Genomic DNA, 18,317 nt, shown 5'->3' on the forward strand with positions numbered 1-18,317 from the left:
CTGCTTTTTATTCATCGAATAATGCAGTGCCCCTCAACAAGGTCTTTGCAGAGCCCAGGACTAGCCTGTGCCACTACAAACATTCAAAAACTGAAATCTTTTTCCAATTTTCAGGAAACAAAATAAGTTGCTAGAATTTTATTCATTTGTATTTAACCCCCCACTGATTGCCTCAAAATCTTAACCTCTTCTACTGTTTACCACTTGAACCTTATAAAAGGTAATCTGATTTGGCATAAAATTATATAAATTACTTATTTTTCAGTTTAACGTATCAATACACACCCATGTTCTGCCAAGAACCCACGTGGGGCCCACCACCTGAATTAGTTTGAAAGCAACAGGGAAGACACGTTGTTTATACCCTGGGCCTGCAGACACACACTGCTCACCAGCCCCTCCGAGCCCTTAAGGAAGTAAAGCCTGGGCCCCACGGATCCCTGCACCTGACCCGAGTCCCACCTCAAAGAGGCAGGTGCCCAGCCCCGCTCTTCCGGTTTTCACTGCTGTGGAAGCAGAGCTATCATAGTGTTATAAGGTTTCAGTGCTGTAAAAGAAATAGCACTCAAATATAAAATTTTCTTTTTAATTCTCAGCAAGGCAACGTACTTCTATAGAAGGATGTGCCCTTACAGATGGAGCAATGGTGAGCGCACACATGGACAAGGGAGGGGAAGGGGTTCTTATCCCTGACGCACTTGGCCCCTGCTGCTGTGTTGTTTCCCTGTTGGCTAGGGTTAGACTGCACGGGCTAAACTAATTCCGATTGGCTAATTTAAAGAGAGTGACGGGGGTGAGTGGTTTGGGGGGAAAATGGTTATGGCAGAACAGGAAATCGGAATGAGTCAGGGTGGAGCAGGTAATCAGAAAAGGTTGCTTTACGAGGAAGTTAAGTTTAAAAGTAGAAGGCAAAGAATTGAACATACTGACATACTGATTCTTTGAAGAGAAATTTAGAACTCACATCTAGCAATAGGGAGGTCAGTCACGAACTGCCATCCCACACAAGTGGCGAAGTCACTCAGTAGGGCTTCATTGATCGACTTCCATGATTAATACCTTATGATTCCCTACAGGTTTTTTAAAAATTGGTTTTCTTAGTCTCAGCTTAAAGACAGTGTACAGAAACCAGACATCAGCCTGACGGGGTGCTTAGTCCAGACACTCCCGACACACATGTGCCATCAACGTGGAGAAAGCAAAGATGTGGTGCCTCTGGCCTCTTGGCTTTCCGAGCCCAGCACCAGCTCGGAGGCTCTGAGGCACACGGGGCTCCGCACACGAGCACTTTCCCCATGGCCTGAAACTCCCGATGGCCTGCCATTCACTTAGGTGCAGCAGGCAGGGAGCCCAGCAAAGCCCATGTAAATGATCTCAAAATACCTCAAAAATTAGCAAATAGAGGTAATTACATGAAGCAGTGTGTGAAATGAGCACAGTGAGGATCTAAAGCAGCTGATTAGCATGCTAAATGGCCATTTTGTAAGTTTAATGAAGTAACATATCATTTGACACAGGAACAAAAGAAAACAAAAAACACTCTGGGCGCAGGAGAGACTTCACTGGCTTCCCTCTCCCAGGCCTGGGTGTCTCCTGCACCTATGGGCAGCGCTTGTGAAGTGCTTTTAGCTAGTCTGTGGTCTTTGCTCAAAAGGGTCTTCATTTTCTCTTAAAGGCTGACTATTGTGTCCCCAGCTCTGGGTCGGATGTCCCACTTGCTCGGGCACAGTAAGGTAAACGGGTTTGAGTGGTGCCATGAAATTCTTCTAGGGTCTTTTTGTATCTTCCGAGTCCAGTGCAAGGCTAAAAGAACCACAAAGCGCTGCCGAGAAACAGCACATATGGCAAAAAACAGTGCCTCGAAACCTGCCCACTATGAATCGGGCGGCAGACAGTTTTCAGTGGCCTGTAGTCCTCCCTGGAGATGGCTCTTAACTGATGTGGCTTGAAGAATGAACTGATTGTTACCAAAAAAGAAGTTTCCAGAGGGCCAGGGTGCACGCACTGGAGCTGACACTACTGATCTCTTACAAGTTCCCACCTTTGAAACTGGAGATGGGTTCAGCTGCGGGCGGGGGGGTGCTGCCTGTCACACCTTTGGCTGTCGTGACAACTGACTGCCCTGTCTGTGTCTGTTGATTTAAAGAGGGAAGAGGAATGGAGGCAGAGGGATTTAGGTCAAGCTGGAATTGGCTACATAGCTTGGTGCTTATAGGTGTGGGCCCTGGAGCCACAGGGCTTGGGTTCAAATCCAAGCTCCACCACTCACTAGCCGAGTGGCTTCAGGAAAGTCGCTCAAAACTGCAGTCTTCAGTTTCCCCAGATGCCACACAGAGGCAATAAGAATTGCTCACCTTTTAAGACTTTAAAAGGGGTAAAAGCTTAGTGAAATACCTAGCATGTGCTATATGCAAAGAATGCCAGCTCTCCGCAGCCACCACCTCTACCACCGGGACACTCAGTGGTCCTTAACATAGGGAAAGAGGGCTGCACATGTACATAAGTGGCTAGGGGTATATTTTATGCCAAGGAATAATTTTATGAATTATATATATCTGTATCTTATAGATAAAAAGTTTATATTCTTCAAATTTGTGTGAGTTTGGGGGCGTGGGGGTGTTGTTTTTTTAAAAGCCAGTCTCTTGATGGGTAGATTTACACACACCTTCAATAGACAAACCCTGCCACAGACATGACCCCTGTATGCACCATTTTTCTCCATGGGGAAGCTCTTTAGTTGACCCATCACCCCCTGCTATCCCAATCCCAGGCACAGATGGTGCTACCCGAGCCCCATCTTCTTGCTAACACAGAGATGCCAGTTCTCCATCAAGCTGTAGTGAACACAAAAAGAGGGGAATGAATAGGTTGAGTCCTCTGACTAGACATCTGATAGAACTGCAGACACAACCACATAGTAGAAAATGCCAGTAAGGACCGATTTTAAGTTGCAGCTGGGCCTAGGAAGCATGTTAACATTTTGAAGTCCTCAGGTGAGAAAGAACACCCGCGTGTCCACAGAAACCTGGGTCCTGTGGGGCACATGTGACGCTTCCTAAGGACCCCTCACGACCCCTGTTCACGTGACACTCACGCAGCTCCCTAGGCCTCCCGTGTGTCTCATCTCTCCTCACATTGCCCTGTCCCACACAGCTGTGGCCGTATGCATTGCTGAAATCATCAAACGCCTAGGCAGTGGAGCAGAACACATCAGCCCATCACTTTCACTAGTGCAGCCTAAGGCTATATCTGCTTTTTATATTAGCCACCTGGCACTGGTCTCAGGATAAACACGAGACCCATAAGCTCCAGTCAAGGACTGGGCCCTTCTAGGATTTCCAACCTCGAGGCTCCGAGCCTCTCTCTGATTCTCTAAGCTTTCTTTCCACCACAGATGAGTTCATGCTGGGAAACTTGCACAGTTTTACGGTTATCAACAGAATGCTTTGCTCCCTCTTGTCAATGTCGGTCTTCAGATCCCACTTGGCTGGGTTTGCTCTTCTGGCTAGTTTTGAGGTGACCCTCCTTGGTGGAGAAGGCAGATAGAGAGCAGGGGTTTGGACGGTACCCCCAGCCCCTGGCAGCTCTCCCTTTTCCCTTCTTTCTCATGGCACATTTTTTACAGCTCTTTTTCTGGGTCTGAGCACTTTTACTCCGAGCACTTGGGCTTTCACCTCCCGACCTTGTTCTTATGGGAATTCTTATGTTCTTATGGACACATCGTTTGGTACCACCATAGACCCTGCCATAGACATGACACCTGTGTGCACCAGGCTGCCCCCCTCAGCCCGCCTCTCCCTCCTAGCCATGGCCGACTTGGAAATGATAAAGATCCTCAGGAAATGAGCCCTCTCAGTAGCCACCCATCCACCAGCAGCCTTCCAGATAGTCCTTCATCACTGGCCGCTGCCCCCGGAGGACAACATGGCCTTTCACGCCCATGTTGGGCCGCCTCTCCAGCTTCCCATGCAGCGGTGTCCCCTCGCTCTGTGCTTTGCCTCCGTGGCTGCTGCCTTGGCCTCGAGGGCCCCGTCGGGCTTCCTGGCAGGCAGGTGCTTCCTTATCAACCTCTCCCTGGCACAGACAGGCGCCGCCCCTTTTCTCCCCGCCAGAGCCTACCCCACCATTGCAAGGTGGCAGATCACAGACGGTTTCAGTATTTACAGTGCCCCTCATCCCAGTGGAACCCAGGCTCTGGCCACCTCTTCTTGGAAGGCGCAGCTGGCAGATAGAGGCGGAGGCACAGGGAAAGGAAACGCCTCCTAGAAGTCAGAGGTTTGGGGTCCGTCTCCTGCACTCCTGGCACTCGCTTCTTGCTGGCAAGTACGCTGGGCGCATCCACATACACGTCAGCCCCATCCTGGAGGCTGCAAGCCCTTAAAGGTCGACTCTGCATAGGGCGTCCCAGGACCTGGGTAAGGGAGACCTGCAAGAGGGCAGGGGAAGGCATGGATGCATGTTTTGCTGTCCCCAGTACCCACTTCCACATCTGGGGACCACGAGGCCTTCAGATGCCTTCTGGTTTCCTCCTCGTGGCCTGTTTTCTGGTTATTGGGAGAGAATTTGTCTTCTGAGAGTTTTTCAGCCTCTTTTAGAATCTCTGGTGCTATTACATCATATTTGCCTCTTTTCCATAAGTTTTGAAATCTGTTTCCCTTAATTTCTTTTAAAAAGAATTTTTTTTTTCCCTGATTCCTGTGAATGCGAGAAGCCATGGCCACACTCTTTGTCAGCAGCCCAGGATCGTCGCCTCCAGCAAGGCTGTGAGCTCTCCTGCTCCAGCTTCCAGGGAGAAACTTTGTCCGGGAGAAGGGATTAGGTTGGAGGCTGCCGGACAGGAGAGGGGCTTAGTGGCCTGGTCAGGTCCCCTCCTTGCGTGCTGTTTCTGTAGAACCCAGCATGGATCACAGCACCGCGGGCTGCTTCTGTTGAGCTTCACTGCCTGCCGGAGGGAAGTAGGTGCCATCCCAGAGCAGGCGCCCCTGCGGAACTCAGGATAAAGGTGTTTAGTATTTAAAACATCTTTGTCCTAAAGCTTCAGAACTTCAGGCCGCAGAGAGAGCAACTTAGGAGGGAAAGAAAACAAACAGCGGCAGCATCAGAGAAGGAAGCAGCCTGAAGAATCCACTCTGTCCAGGTCTTTGTCTTGGACACACTGAGCTAACCCCTTTCCGTGTGCTTGCTGGGAAGCGTCATTCCCAAAGCTAGAAACCAGAATTCTGGCTCCACCCCTTTTCTCCCCGCCAGAGCCTGGCCCACCATTGCAAGGTGGCAGGTCACAGACAGTTTCAGTATTTACAGTGCCCCTCGTCCCAGTGGAACCCAGGCTCTGGCCACCTCTTCTTGGAAGGCGCAGCTGGCAGGTAGAGGCAGAGGCACAGAAAAAGGAAACACCTCCTAGAAGTCAGAGGTTTGGGGTCCTGTCTGGCACTGCCTCTCGCATCCTCAATTTCCTCAGTTAGAAGACTTTTTTTTTTTTGATCAGGTGCGGTGGCACAGCCTGTAATCCCAGCACTTTGGGAGGCCGAGGTGGGCAGATTACCTGAGGTCGGGAGTTCGAGACCAACCTGGCCAACATGGTGAAACACCGTCTCTACTAAAAATACAAAAAAAATTAGTGGGGCGTGGTGGCACATGCCTGTAATCCCAGCACTTTGGGAGGCCAAGGCGGGCGAATCACCTGAGGTCGGGAGTTCGAGACCAGCCTGACCAACACGGAGAAACCCCATCTCTACTAAAAATACAAAATTAGCCAGGCGTGGTGGCACATGCCTGTAATCCCAGCCACTCGGGAGGCTGAGGCAGGAGAATTGCTTGAGCCCGGAAGGTGGAGGTTGCAGTGAGCCAAGATCGTGCCACTGCACTCCAGCCTGGCTGACAGAGCGAGACTGTCTTTAAAAAAAAAAAAAAAAAAAAAAAAAAAAAGTTTTTTTCATCATTTCAGGGCCAGTTTTGGATGCACCTTGCAGGTCAGGATGGGCTCCTCCACTCGCATTTTTAGCTACTGCCCATGTGTAATGGAGAGGGCCTTCCGTGCCCTGGTGAGTTTGTCCTGCTCCTGTCTTGCCGCTGCTTGGGCTAGCACCCCAAGGATTCCATCTTCTTGGTTGCACACCATTATTTGCAGCTGCATCTCAGTAAAGCGTGTCAGTTCTGAGTCCTTCTGTCACGTACTAGAAGGTAGCAGAATCTGAGCTTGTAGTAAAACTTGCCATCCAACAGGACTTTGCCCCCCTGGCCCTGTGTTCCAAGTTAGAAATTCCGTTCATGAGAATGACCCTGTCTCACCTTCCTGTGGCAACCTTCCCCCAAGCCGTAGCTGTCACTCAGCCCTCTTGGGCAGATCCTAAAGGCCATATTCCAGCGGTGGTACCATGCTGACCCTTTGTCTGGAACAAAGACAGCCTGTTTGAGGCTTTGTTAATGCTGGGCCACCCCACCCCCACGCCATGAGGTGGAGACTGCCGCCCCATTGTTCCCGGCTCCACTGGAAGAAAATGCCTCTCTTGTGTATGGGGGATGAAAAAAGAACCAAAGGTGAATTAATGGAATTGAACACTTTCCCATTTGGTGCCCCTCACAGTACCCTTGGGCCTGAACCGTTGAGCAGCCTAGGGCATCTTGGAAACAGGGAGAAAGCAGGGCTTCTGCGGCCCGAAGGCCTGGATTGAACTCTCACCCCTGCCTCTTTACCAGCCAGTGACCTGGGGCAAGTCACACAGTCCCTGTAGGCCCTGTGTCCTCCTCAACTAATAAGGCATCTATCTGGGGAGTGTATGAAGATGAAATAGAATCACATATGGAGCGCCGTTGGCGCATAGTGAGTGACTGGTGAGAGTGACTTCCTTCCCTCCGCACTTCTCTGTGGAAGCTTCAGGAATCCGGCATTTGCTCTTTATGTCAGCACATATAGGAGATTTGAGGGGTTGATTGGTTTGTTTTGGGGGAATTTAGGTGAGATGAAGACAATAAAGGCTAGTCCCTAAAACTCTACCCATGCCCTCATCATAAGACACCAGGGTAGATGCACACTTGTCATTTAGACAACGAGCAAATGAACACAGCGTGCTGTTATAAGCAGGTTCCAAATGTTTTTAAGATTTTTTTTAATTGTAGGAAAATACACATACAATGTACCAACCTCACCATTTTTAAAGGGACAGTGAAGTCCATTCACATTGCTGCTTGTCATCACCATCTGTCCATAACTGAATTGCAAAACTGAAACCCTATACCCATTAAACAGTCACTCCCCATGTCCCCTTCCCCCAGCCCCAAACAAGTTCCAAGTTGACTATTAATAGTCAAGGAGAAGGAAAGGCTAAACAGAAGTTGGGGTGTGGAACTTTTTCAATAGTCCTCAGATCCTGTGAGAAAAACCAGGAAAGGATTAAAGCTGCAGAGAAAAGGAATAGGAGTTGGACAACCCTCTGCGGGCTTGGCGCATGGCGCCCCCTGCTGTTTGAGGTATGTCATTTCTTTCCACCAACACGGCATTACTAGATTAATTAGTCGTCTGGATCTGAAAGACACTTTGCTTGCATGCAGTGTGTGCATTTGGCAATTTCATTAAACCTAGATGATAGCAGGGATGATTTAGTTTTCATATGCTTCGAAGAGCTGGTTATAAAACTATATCTGAAAATGTTGATTTTTTTACCATGAATATGCTGTAACAGTTGATTGCATCAACTCCTTTCTGAAAATATTCAAGATTTATAATTATTATGATTATCAACAAGCCAGATGGAAGGTATCAAATCCTACATAAACACTTTGTAATATGCTTTCCAAGCTCCTTAGCTTAGAAAACCAAGCTCTGTTTCTCTCAGTAATAGATGTCATTTACTTTCATCTATTGTAAATGTAAGTTGTGGTTTGCTACCCCTATGTTAGCCAACTAGAATTTTTCTAGCCTCATCGTAAGTAAAAACTCCTCCCCATGTCCCCACTGCCTGTGATGGTAATCATCATCATCCCTCCTGTGAGGTTCCCTACTTTCTCCCACTGAGCAAGACGCGGACGTGGAAGCGTCCCTCTCTCCCATCGTCCCCTCACATGCTGTCTCGGGAACACGTGGCTTTTCACCCTTCTGAGGACAGGTCAGTCAATCCCAAGAGCCCATTCCTTCTGGCAGTTGCTACAGGTATGCACCCCTTAAGCACCGATCCCCAGAAATGGGAGTCATTTGCTACTTTCACATATTGCCTGCTTTCGGCAATTCACCCTGGTAAAATGGCATTTTTTTTCCTTCTAAGTTGGGAATCTGAGAGTGTGTCCTGATGGAATTCCATGTCATTCCATTTGGGATGTACTGAGTCGTGCAAACATTAGGAACGCTCCTAGAGAGGCCCCATCCAGCTCATGGGATAGCTCACAAGTGAGCGGGAAACCACCATGAGGACAGGGCAGCCACGCCTCCAGCCTCCCTCCCGTCACTCTTCCCCAGCTCCTGTCTTTCATACTGTACGTTGGTTCTTCTCCCTTCCCCACCAGTCCAAACCGTTGCCAGCTCTCACCTGGATGGTCACAGTAGCCCTGACGAGGACCCTTGATTCTGCCCTTCCCCCGCTTGCCCTGCCTCTCCTCCACCCACAACCTGCCATGGCTCTCACGTCCCTCCGAGTGAAAGCCAGAGCCGTGACCATGACCTGTGAAGCCCTTCGTGAACTGTCCCCCTTCCTTATGTGCATGCAGCTGGTGCAGTCTGGCGCTAAGAAACAAAAGGCCAAAAACAGCGTTCCTGAAGGCTGCGTCAACTCTCTGGAAAGTCGAGCAAGACAGCTTGTGTGTTATCTAATAGTGTCCTGCCCTGTGCTGGCTCCTCCACCCCTAAGTATATCAAGTCAGTGTGCCTTCCTCATGAGGTGATGTGGGTCATGGTTTCCCAAGACGCTGGCTGTGAAAACCAAGCTGACAACCACTTTCTGAAAGCTGCCCCTCCCCCAAGACAAGACTTCTCACATTCCTGTCCCAAGCACATTTGAAGTTTGACGATAACTGTGAAGACATCTACAGGAGTCTGTTTTATTTAAAAATGTTTTTTCTGCATGGTGAAACCCTGTCTCTACTAAAAATACAAAAATTAGCTGGGCGTGGTGGCACGTACCTGTAGTCCCAACTACTCAGGAGGCTGAGGCGGGAGAATCTCTTGAACCCGGGAAGCGGAGATTGCAGTGAGCCGAGATCGTGCCACTGCACCCCAGCCTGGCAACAGAGCAAGACTGCATCTCAAAAGAAAAAAAAAGTTTTTCTGATAAAAAGAATACATGTTCTTTGTGGAAGCCACGGAAAAGTACAAAGAGGAAAATTCAATCAGTCCTAATCTTACCACCTTCAGAGGACTCCGCTGCTAGTGTTTTGTTAGAATACGGTCCCAGGAAACCTTCTGGGATACTCACAGCTGACATCCCTGGATCACGTTTGGTGTGCCGTTGCTGGAAAAGCGGTTTGTGCAAACTGCAGTGTTCGCAGGCTCAGGGTTTGCAGATGAGTGCCGGAGGTCTGGCCATCCGTGATGGGATAAGAAGCTAGCACCGGAATGTGAATCAACTTGGTCACCAGGCATGATGTCCAGTTCAGCTGGCGTTGTTTGGATGGCAATACTTTCTTAAGGAAGCCAGGCATTGATTTACTTTATGGAGTCAACTGCTTATCTCAGTGTGGACCAGTCCACAGTTGGCAGACCAGCACTCTGGGCAGCCCAGTCCACACAGCATCCCTGTAAGGGAGACACCATCCCCGTTTGAAAGAAGAGAGCTGAGGCTGGAGTGCTCAAGGAACTCGACTAGAGACAACAGACAGAGACACAGCTGGGTTGGAGTGCCAGCCCGGCAGTCAGGCGCCAGTGCCAAGCCCTAACCTCCTCTTCACATTTTGTGTTGCCGAGGGCTAACCACTGGCTTGCCTGGTGGGGACTTCAACCCAATTAAAAAGGTATTTTGAACCTTTTTTTCCAAGCAAAAGCACCAAATAAAAATGATGTCCAGGGCCAGCGATTTTCATTCACAACAGCTACATGTGTTTGACTTTTTCTAACTGCAAGGATAAGAATCTCATGTGCTGCTAATTCTAGTTATTCGGGGCAATGGAGAAGCCTTTGTGAGTTCCTCAAAATGTGGTTAAGAGCTTATGGAAATTAAATCAAGACCCGAACACTTGGCAGTGCCCTTGTAGGGCGGAATTCTCCGAGGACACACAGAAATGGCCATCCCACTGTGGCCAGGTTGGCGTGTTTCTGAGTTCACGTGCTGATGGGGACAACTGGCTGCTTCATATCCCGGTTCCAAATGCTTTGGAAAGAGACTCAGATTGTCCCCAGGGCAGCTCAGGGACCATGCATGGCCCACTCTGCCAGTGAGGAAGCAGGTCTTGGTTCAAATCCCCCTTCCATGGTTCTTAGCTCAGAAAACCAAGCTCTGTTTCAGACTGTAGCGTAGTAAGACCCAGGGGTCTTCTGTCTGTAAAGCTGGCGATTTCCTTCATCACTAAACTGATCCTTCTGATCCTATTGGGGGACCTTAACATGTGGTCAAAGTTTTTCATGATTTAGCTCATTGATATACAGATTTAGAAATAAAAGTCAAGTACTGCCCCAACACAGAATGACGACATACAGTTAAGGCCTGCTTGAAAATGTTTGGGTTCTTTTTTGTGTTTTTTTGTTGTTGTTTTGAGACAGAGTTTCACTCTTGTTAACCAGGCTGGAGTGCAATGGCACAATCTCAACTCACTGCAACCTCCGCCTTCTGGGTTCAAGTGATTCTCCTGCCTCTGCCTCCCAAGTAGCTGGGATTACAGGTGCACACCACCATGCCTGCCTACTTTTATATTTTTAGTAGAGATGGGGCTTCTCCATGTTGGTCAGGCTGGTCTCGAACTCTTGACCTCAAGTGATCCATCCACCTCGGCTTCCCAAAGTGCTGGGATTACAGGCGTGAGCCACCGCTCCCAGACGAAAATGTTAAATTACTCATTGATCCGAGTCATCATCAACGTTAGGCTCAACTAAATCATCCCTGGAAACTGTGACTGGCTCACATGCTGACTGGAAACTGTATTTTAAGGTTGTGAATAAAAAAGCTGCAGCCCAGTGGTTGTTAGTTTCTAAACAGGTTAATATGATTCAAGAAATGAGGAAGTCTACCCCTTGATCATGCAGAATAAGAGACTGAGGGGGACTACACTCTACTAGAAATGAATGTGTCTTGGGCTGCACGTAAGCACCTCAGAGTTAAAAGCAGACACTTTCACGGTCAATGATTGGTCCTCAGAAAATGAATCACAGTCTGTCAAATAACAGAGAAGTGAGTTATGAGTTGTCATCATCTTCCTCTTCCTTCTTCTTTTTCCTTCTTCCTTCTTCTTCCTTCTTCCTTCTTTTTTTCTCCTTTAATTTTTGGAGACAGGAGCTTGTCACTCAGGCTGGAGTACAGTGGCGCAATCTTGGCTCACTGCAGCCTGGACCTCCCGGGCTCAAGCGATCCTCCTGCCTTAGCATCCCAAGTAGCTGGGATTAAAGGCATGCACCACCACACAGGGCTAAATTTTTTTTGTAGAGATGGGGTCTTGTGTTGTCCAGGCTTGTCTCGAACTCCTGGCCTCAAGCAGTCCTCCCACCTTGACTTCCCAAAGTGCTGGAATTACAGGCATCTACCACCATGCCCAGCCCTTCTTTTTTTAATTAACCTTTTTTTTTTTTTTTTAAAAGAATAACTTTTGATTTACAGAAACATTGTGGAGATGGTGCAGACTTCCCATAGATCCCTCACCCTCACTCACTTTACTGCAGCACGCGTGTTACAACCAAGGAGCCGGCTCTGGTGTGTGACTGTGAACTAAACTCCATGGTTCATTAAGATTTCACTGGTTTGTTTTCTCAGGAGCTCTTTCTGTTCCAGGATCTCATCCAAGACACCACATTATGTCTAGTCTTCATGCCTCCGTAGCCGCCTTTGGTCTCTGAGAGTTTTAGACTTTCCTTTTTTTTAAGGCCTCAATGGTTTTGAGGAGTTCTGCTCGGGTATTTGGTAGAAGGTCCCTCAATGTGCATTTGTCTGGGGTTTGTCTTATAATTAAGACTGAGCTTAGGGATTTTGGGGAGGAAGACCACGGCGACAAAGTGCCACTGTCATCACATCTTATCGAGGTTATGTGCATGGATGTTGACCTTGATTGCATGGCTGGGGTCATGTCTGCCGCATTCCTCTGCTGTCAGGACGCGTCTCCTTTCTCCCCACTGTGCTCTTCAGAAGGAAGTTCCTCAGAAGGAGCAGGAAGGTCTGCTCCACCTACCTTAGAGGGGAGCAGCTAATGAATTATTTAGAGTTCTGTGCAGGACATTTGTCCCTTCTCTGCCATTTTTAAATTTCTATGCCTAGGGACTCATGGATACTTATTTGCTATTTTGGGATATAATTCAATACTACTGTACTTACTTTGTTGCCCAAATTGTTTTTGCTTTGGCCATTCGGAAGCTCCTTCTGCCTGGATTCTGTGTCCTTTTGCCGTGTTCCCATTCTTTTATTTTGGGACACGTCCTTCCTTCTTGTACCATAGATACTCCAAGCGAATCATCTTGCATATTCTCTGCCTTGGTCCTAGAATGAGTCATTTCTCCAAGGAGTCCTGGTTCCTTTTATTGAAGAATAAATAGAAAAACCAAGATCTGGGCACTGGGTGGACTATTCGATTTTGAAGGCTGTGTCCTAATGAGAAAATATTGACAGCAAACTCGACAGCAGAAAACCCACCTCTGCAGCTGCTCAGAGGAACGACTCTTGTTCATTGGTGGGAGATTATTAGGGGTGTGTGCTGGTTTGGAAAAGTCAATGTCATTAGGCTCTGCAAATATTTGAGGAACACAGCACATCATGGTCAACTGGGAGGCATGTTCTGATTTGAGACTACTCTGAGTGAACTCATTAAAATGACACTGTTCCTGATACTCTTTGTCAAGGGAACTTCTAAAGCATCCTGTTTTTTCAAATGGACTGGTTAAATGTAGTCTGATTATTATGCTAGGGCTCAGTACTTTGCCTAGGGGAAGCTAGGGAAAGCTCCCCTGCAGATAGGTATTGTAGCTTTTAATACACACCATACCTACTTCTTTTTTTTTTTTTTTTTTTTGAGACAGAGTCTCGCTCTGTCACCCAGGCTGGAGTGCAGTGGCGCAATCTCAGCTCACTGCAAGCTCTGCCTCCCCGATTCACGCCATTCTCCTGCCTCAGCCTCCCGAGTAGCTGGGACTACAGGCGCCTGCCACCATGCCTGGCTAATTTTTTGTATTTTTAGTAGAGACGGGGTTTCACCGTGTTAGCCAGGATGGTCTTGATCTCCTGACCTTGTGATCCGCCCGCCTTGGCCTCCCAAAGTGCTGGGATTACAGGCATAAGCCACCATGCCCAGCCCACCATATCCACTTCTAAGTTAAATGTATTCCTTTTTAAGTTATATGTATACCTAAGTTATATATGCAAGAAATATCCACTCGTTGAAAAACTTGCTGAAAAGTGAAGTGCCATTTTCCTACTGGAAGCACAGCAAGAGCTTCAGAGACTTCAGGGAGGAAGAAAAAGGAGACTTTGATAAATGTGGCGTTCCTTTCCTTTAGTTACCTGTGATTGTTCAGACCCCAGATCAGACTAACCGCTTCCAGTTCCGATACCCCGCAAAGACCCAGTCTGGGCTGTAGGTGTGTGTGGTTGAAAACTGAAGAAGCACCTCTGTTGGCACGTGGCCTTGATAAGGGGCATTTAGGGTATGCTTAGCACAGACAGACCAAGATAAAGAACAGAGTGACTGAGTGGTGCCAGGTTGGATCATACTGTGGAATTTTAGAAATGGAATATTGAGCCACCATCTCAGGAAGCTCCTACTGGAAATCCATCAAACCTTAATTAACTCCGTGGTTGTGTTCAAGGTACCAGAACTGTGGTCACCTACAGAGCTTGGCTGATACTGATGTCAATGTGTCAAGTGATGTAGGCACACTCACTATCGTGTCCTCAAGAACCCCCCCCCCCCCCCCCGCTCCAAAGATTTTCTGATCTTCTACAAGACGGGAAAACGCCTCTGGGTGAACATGACCCAACTAGGGATCCCAGAACAGGGATTACCCAGCTTGTCTGCCACAGAGGCCTATTTCCGCCATCTTTCTCTCTGACGTGCAATTACAGCCCCCTTTTTCCTTGGTTCTTGTAACTGAAGAGCCACTTTACAATGATTTTGCAAAGCCTAGAGAATTGCAACATCTGTGTGAGGCATTATCTCACATTCAGATCATTGCTGGCTGCAAAACAAATAAAGCATGCTAATGGTTCCCCTGGAAGCTTAAGGTTTTTAGCAGTGTGTGGCCTAGGTCTCTCTCTAACCCTTAGATAAACACAGAATGGCTTACTTTCTGTAGGCACAGAGCCAGCCCAGACTGTAAGGCAGTCATCCCTTAGCTCAATTCTTTACAGTTTTACTGCTATGGGATATATTGGGGGCTGAATATAAAGCAAAGCTGGAAGCAGGGATGATCCATGTATTTGTGGGGATGGGATATGGACAGGGAAATAGTGTTCTAACTCCATGCTCAGTGTTGTTTTGAATTGTAACGTGAAGTTGCCGCCATAACCGGGGCTATGACTGTGTGCAATGTCTCACCCTTGTAGGCTAGTAGCTTTGCAGTGGGAAAAGATGACAGGGCCACTTGTCCAGGGCATTCAGGTAATAAAGTCCCTGAGCTCCAAGTTGCTAGATCTAAGGATTTTTTCCTTCATGTCAAAGATGGGGTGTGAGTACTGTCATCAAGCAGTAGGATTAAATGAGATAGTACCTCTACCATTTTTGAAAACCAGTGGAATATACTTTACCAGATGCAGAAAATACATAGGGGAATGGCTCTATTGCACTTACAAAGCAAAATATATTTATAATAGATCTCCAGTGTACTTTTTTTTAATATTTCAACATGACATAGTAAATAGAGCTTGGCTAATTCCATGAAACTTAATGTACTCAGAGCCTAAAAGAATGTTATATTCTAAAATTTTAGTGTTCTGTTCTTAATTCATTTTAGAATGTATTCAGTTTTATTTTAGAGAAGAATCACTTGCATTTTAAGAAAAGGAGATAAATATTTGATGAAACTGGCAAGTTTTCAACAGGATCTTCCAAAGTTATGTTGTTGGATTTTAAAATTCAGGTTTTTAAAATTAGCACCAAGTTTTCCAAGTCAGCTCTGTAAGGATCGTAACTCACAGTAGCCATGTCCCCAGCCCACCTCTTCAGCGCTGCTCACTTCCCCCGTCCCTTTCCTACTCCCAGAGGCACCCCCAACTCTTGATGGATTCTGACTACGATAAACTCTGACGCTGAGCCCTGATTCCCTTCCTTTCTCAAACAGCTTTAATTTTTCCTGGACTTAATAATTGTCTCAATTATCATTTTTCTTAGCCTTCTGTGTATTTCACACTAAGTTATTCCCACATTTTCCCTTCATGGTATAAATCTCTTTTCAAGTATTCAAGCACATTAGGTAGTTAGCCTCTCTCGGAGCCTTTTTCTCCCTGCTCCAGGGAAGATCAGCTGACCTGTGGGCCTATCGCAGCCTTTACCTCCGCCCCAGAGATTTCCCTGGCTTTTGTCTTGTGCTTCACCCATGCCTTGCTCTTTTCCACTCCATGACTCACTTGCCTTAGCAGAGCAACCCTCACCAATAGCTTCCTGAAAAAGTGTGCATGGCAGGCAAAACTTTTGAGGCCTTGAATATTGAAAATATTTTTCTTTTAAACACACTTGAGTGATAGTTTGGTTTAGAGTTCTAGGGTAGAAATCATCTGCCTTCAAAACTTATTGCTCCTTGTCTTCTAGCTTTCAGTGCTGTTGAGAAGCCTGAGGCCAGAAGCTCATAGGAAGCTGTGTCCCCAGTCGTGTTCGGTGATGCGCCCTGATGGGGCTTTTCCCATGCACTGCACCACCTCCCCCAGATGGGCCCTTTCAGTCCTGAAACTGGTATCTTTCAGTCTGAGACGTCCACTGTCCCCTTTCCAGAACTCCTATTATCTGGGTGTTGGACTTTGTTTCTTTAACTCTATTCTCCTGTGCTTCATTTGCATGCCTTCGTCCTTCTGCTCTCTGTGGTAGGCTTCCCTAAACTTATCTTACTGCTAACTTGTGAATTTTCCTTTCTGCTTTTATCTTTTTTGTTCTATGTCTTTTTGTGGGGGGGAATTGGGGGGATGAAGTTTCGCTTTTGTTAAGGCTGGAGTGCAGTGGCACCATCTCAGCTCACCACAACCTCCGCCTCCCGGGTTCAAGCGATTCTCCTGCCTCAGCCTCCAAGTAGCTGAGATTACAGAGATGCGCCACCATGCCCGGTTAATTTTGTATTTTTAGTAGAAACAGGGTTTCTCCATGTTGGCCAGGCTGGTCTCAAACTCCTGACATCAGGTGATCCACCCGCCTCGGCCTCCCAAACTGCTGGGATTACAGCCATGAGCCACAGCATCCAGTGTGAATGTCTTTTTTATAACATTCTCCTTCTGTTCTTATTTCGTGGGTACAGTGTCTTCTCCCATTTCTCTGGGGATATTCAATGGAGAAAGTTTTCTTTTTTTTCCCTTTCTCTCTCTCTATTGTCTTTGTTTCCTCTTAAGTTGTAGTTTTTTCCACAGTTTTGACCTCCTCACATTGGAGGCCTTTGTCAAAGTCTGGTTTCCTGGTTGCCTGCTCATTTTGGTAAGTGGGGCACTAGTTACTAGTTGTAGTAACTCTGCCCTCAACCATGCTAGGTACCCCCCACCCCACCCCATTTTACCTTGAGATTAGTAGTTGATTGGAAGCTGTAAACACCAGGATAGGGTTTCTCACCTGCAAGGGCCTCACTGATGGCTGCTGAAGTGCGGCTGCTTCATTGGGAGACTCTAATTTTCAGGAACTTTACGTCTTTTCTCTTGGGCTGGTCAGATTCCTCAGAGACCATTTCCAGTCCCCTACCCGGGAAGGACTTAACTAGTTTCCCATGTTCTGGGAGCGTAGAAGAGGAAGGAAGCCCGAACAGGCAAATGTCATCCTTCTCTTAATCCCCCGTTTTCCATGTACAGATTGAGTATGCCTAATCCAAAAATCCAAAATGCTCCAAAATCATAAACTTTTGAGCGCTGACATGACTCTCAAAGTAAATGTTTATTGGAGCATTCTGGACTTTGTATTTTGGGATTAGGGATGCGTAACCTGTAAGTATAATGCAAATATTCTAAAATCTGAAAAATTCAGAATCCAAAACACTTTTGGTCCCAAGCATTTCAGGTAAGGGTTACTCAACCTGTAGTAACTCTGCCCTGGGCCATGCCAGGTACCCCTGTTTTACCTCATCCAGAGACTAACCTCCTGTTTCCTGTCAAATTCGGGGAGATGCAGTCACCAGCTGCGCAAGGGGAGCTGTGGATGGATTGCTTAATAACTTGACTTCCAGCCATCCTGCTCTGGACCCTGCCCCGTCTCCGGAAGGACCTGTGCTGCACTTTCTGATCTGTGGGGAAGGGAGGTGGGGCGAGAGCTCCACTTCCCCCATCGGGTTCAAGATTCCCTTTTCCTGTGTCTGTTACATCAGTTTACCACCTGCCCATCTGCTTTCCAGAGTTCCACATTCTGTTGCTGTCTCATCTCTTATTCTCTTAACTAGACTTTGAAAGTTTCACAGGCTGATCCTTACCCTAAATACTAATATTTCCCTTTTCATTATGTGTGCTGATTCTGCGTGGTTCCGTACACATCCAAGTACTTTCGGTCTTTTTTTATTGTTTGTTAAAGCTGTAAAAGTTATGTGAATAAACATGTCCACGTGGAACTGGCTGAGCTGTGTGGCACTCTCCTTAACCCTTGCCCCAAAGCACACTGGTTCTGAACAGGCCTGTTCACCCATTCAGAAATAAATGACCCAGTCTTGGAGGAGCCACATCTGCTCTGCCATGGGGGTCCCCTGGGTACAGACATGGCTAATGGACCAGGGCCTCTGTGGTCAGAAGACAGCCAAGCAGGCAGGTGGCAGATCTGGGACCAGCACGCCCGCCACCCAGTCGGGCTGGTTGTCCCTCTTTCGTAACTCTCCAAGGAATGTGCCACACCTGACCTGCTCCTTTCACCCGCTTACACTTTTTCCTCACAACCCTGTTCGATGTCTTTCTCCCCAGCTCTGTTTCGTGATGTTTTGGACACCCAACGTGTCTGAGAAAATCTTGATAGACATCATTGGAGTGGACTTTGCCTTTGCAGAACTCTGTGTTGTTCCTTTGCGGATCTTCTCCTTCTTCCCAGTTCCAGGTAAAGAA

General features: G+C 47.4%; 1 protein-coding gene across 1 annotated transcript in view; it reads left to right on the forward strand.

Annotated features, from left to right (window-relative positions):
• The window catches only part of ANKH (ANKH inorganic pyrophosphate transport regulator), a 162,010-nt gene that overhangs the window by 136,355 nt on the left and 7,338 nt on the right, over window positions 1-18,317 (forward strand). Inside the window, exon 9 of the mRNA XM_055246359.2 lies at window positions 18,180-18,309. Coding sequence (XP_055102334.1) covers window positions 18,180-18,309 — 130 coding nt within the window. The remainder of the gene's footprint in view (window positions 1-18,179; window positions 18,310-18,317) is intronic.

The sequence above is a fragment of the Symphalangus syndactylus genome, chromosome 16 (assembly GCF_028878055.3).
Source record: "Symphalangus syndactylus isolate Jambi chromosome 16, NHGRI_mSymSyn1-v2.1_pri, whole genome shotgun sequence".
Taxonomy (NCBI): Eukaryota; Metazoa; Chordata; class Mammalia; order Primates; family Hylobatidae; genus Symphalangus; species Symphalangus syndactylus.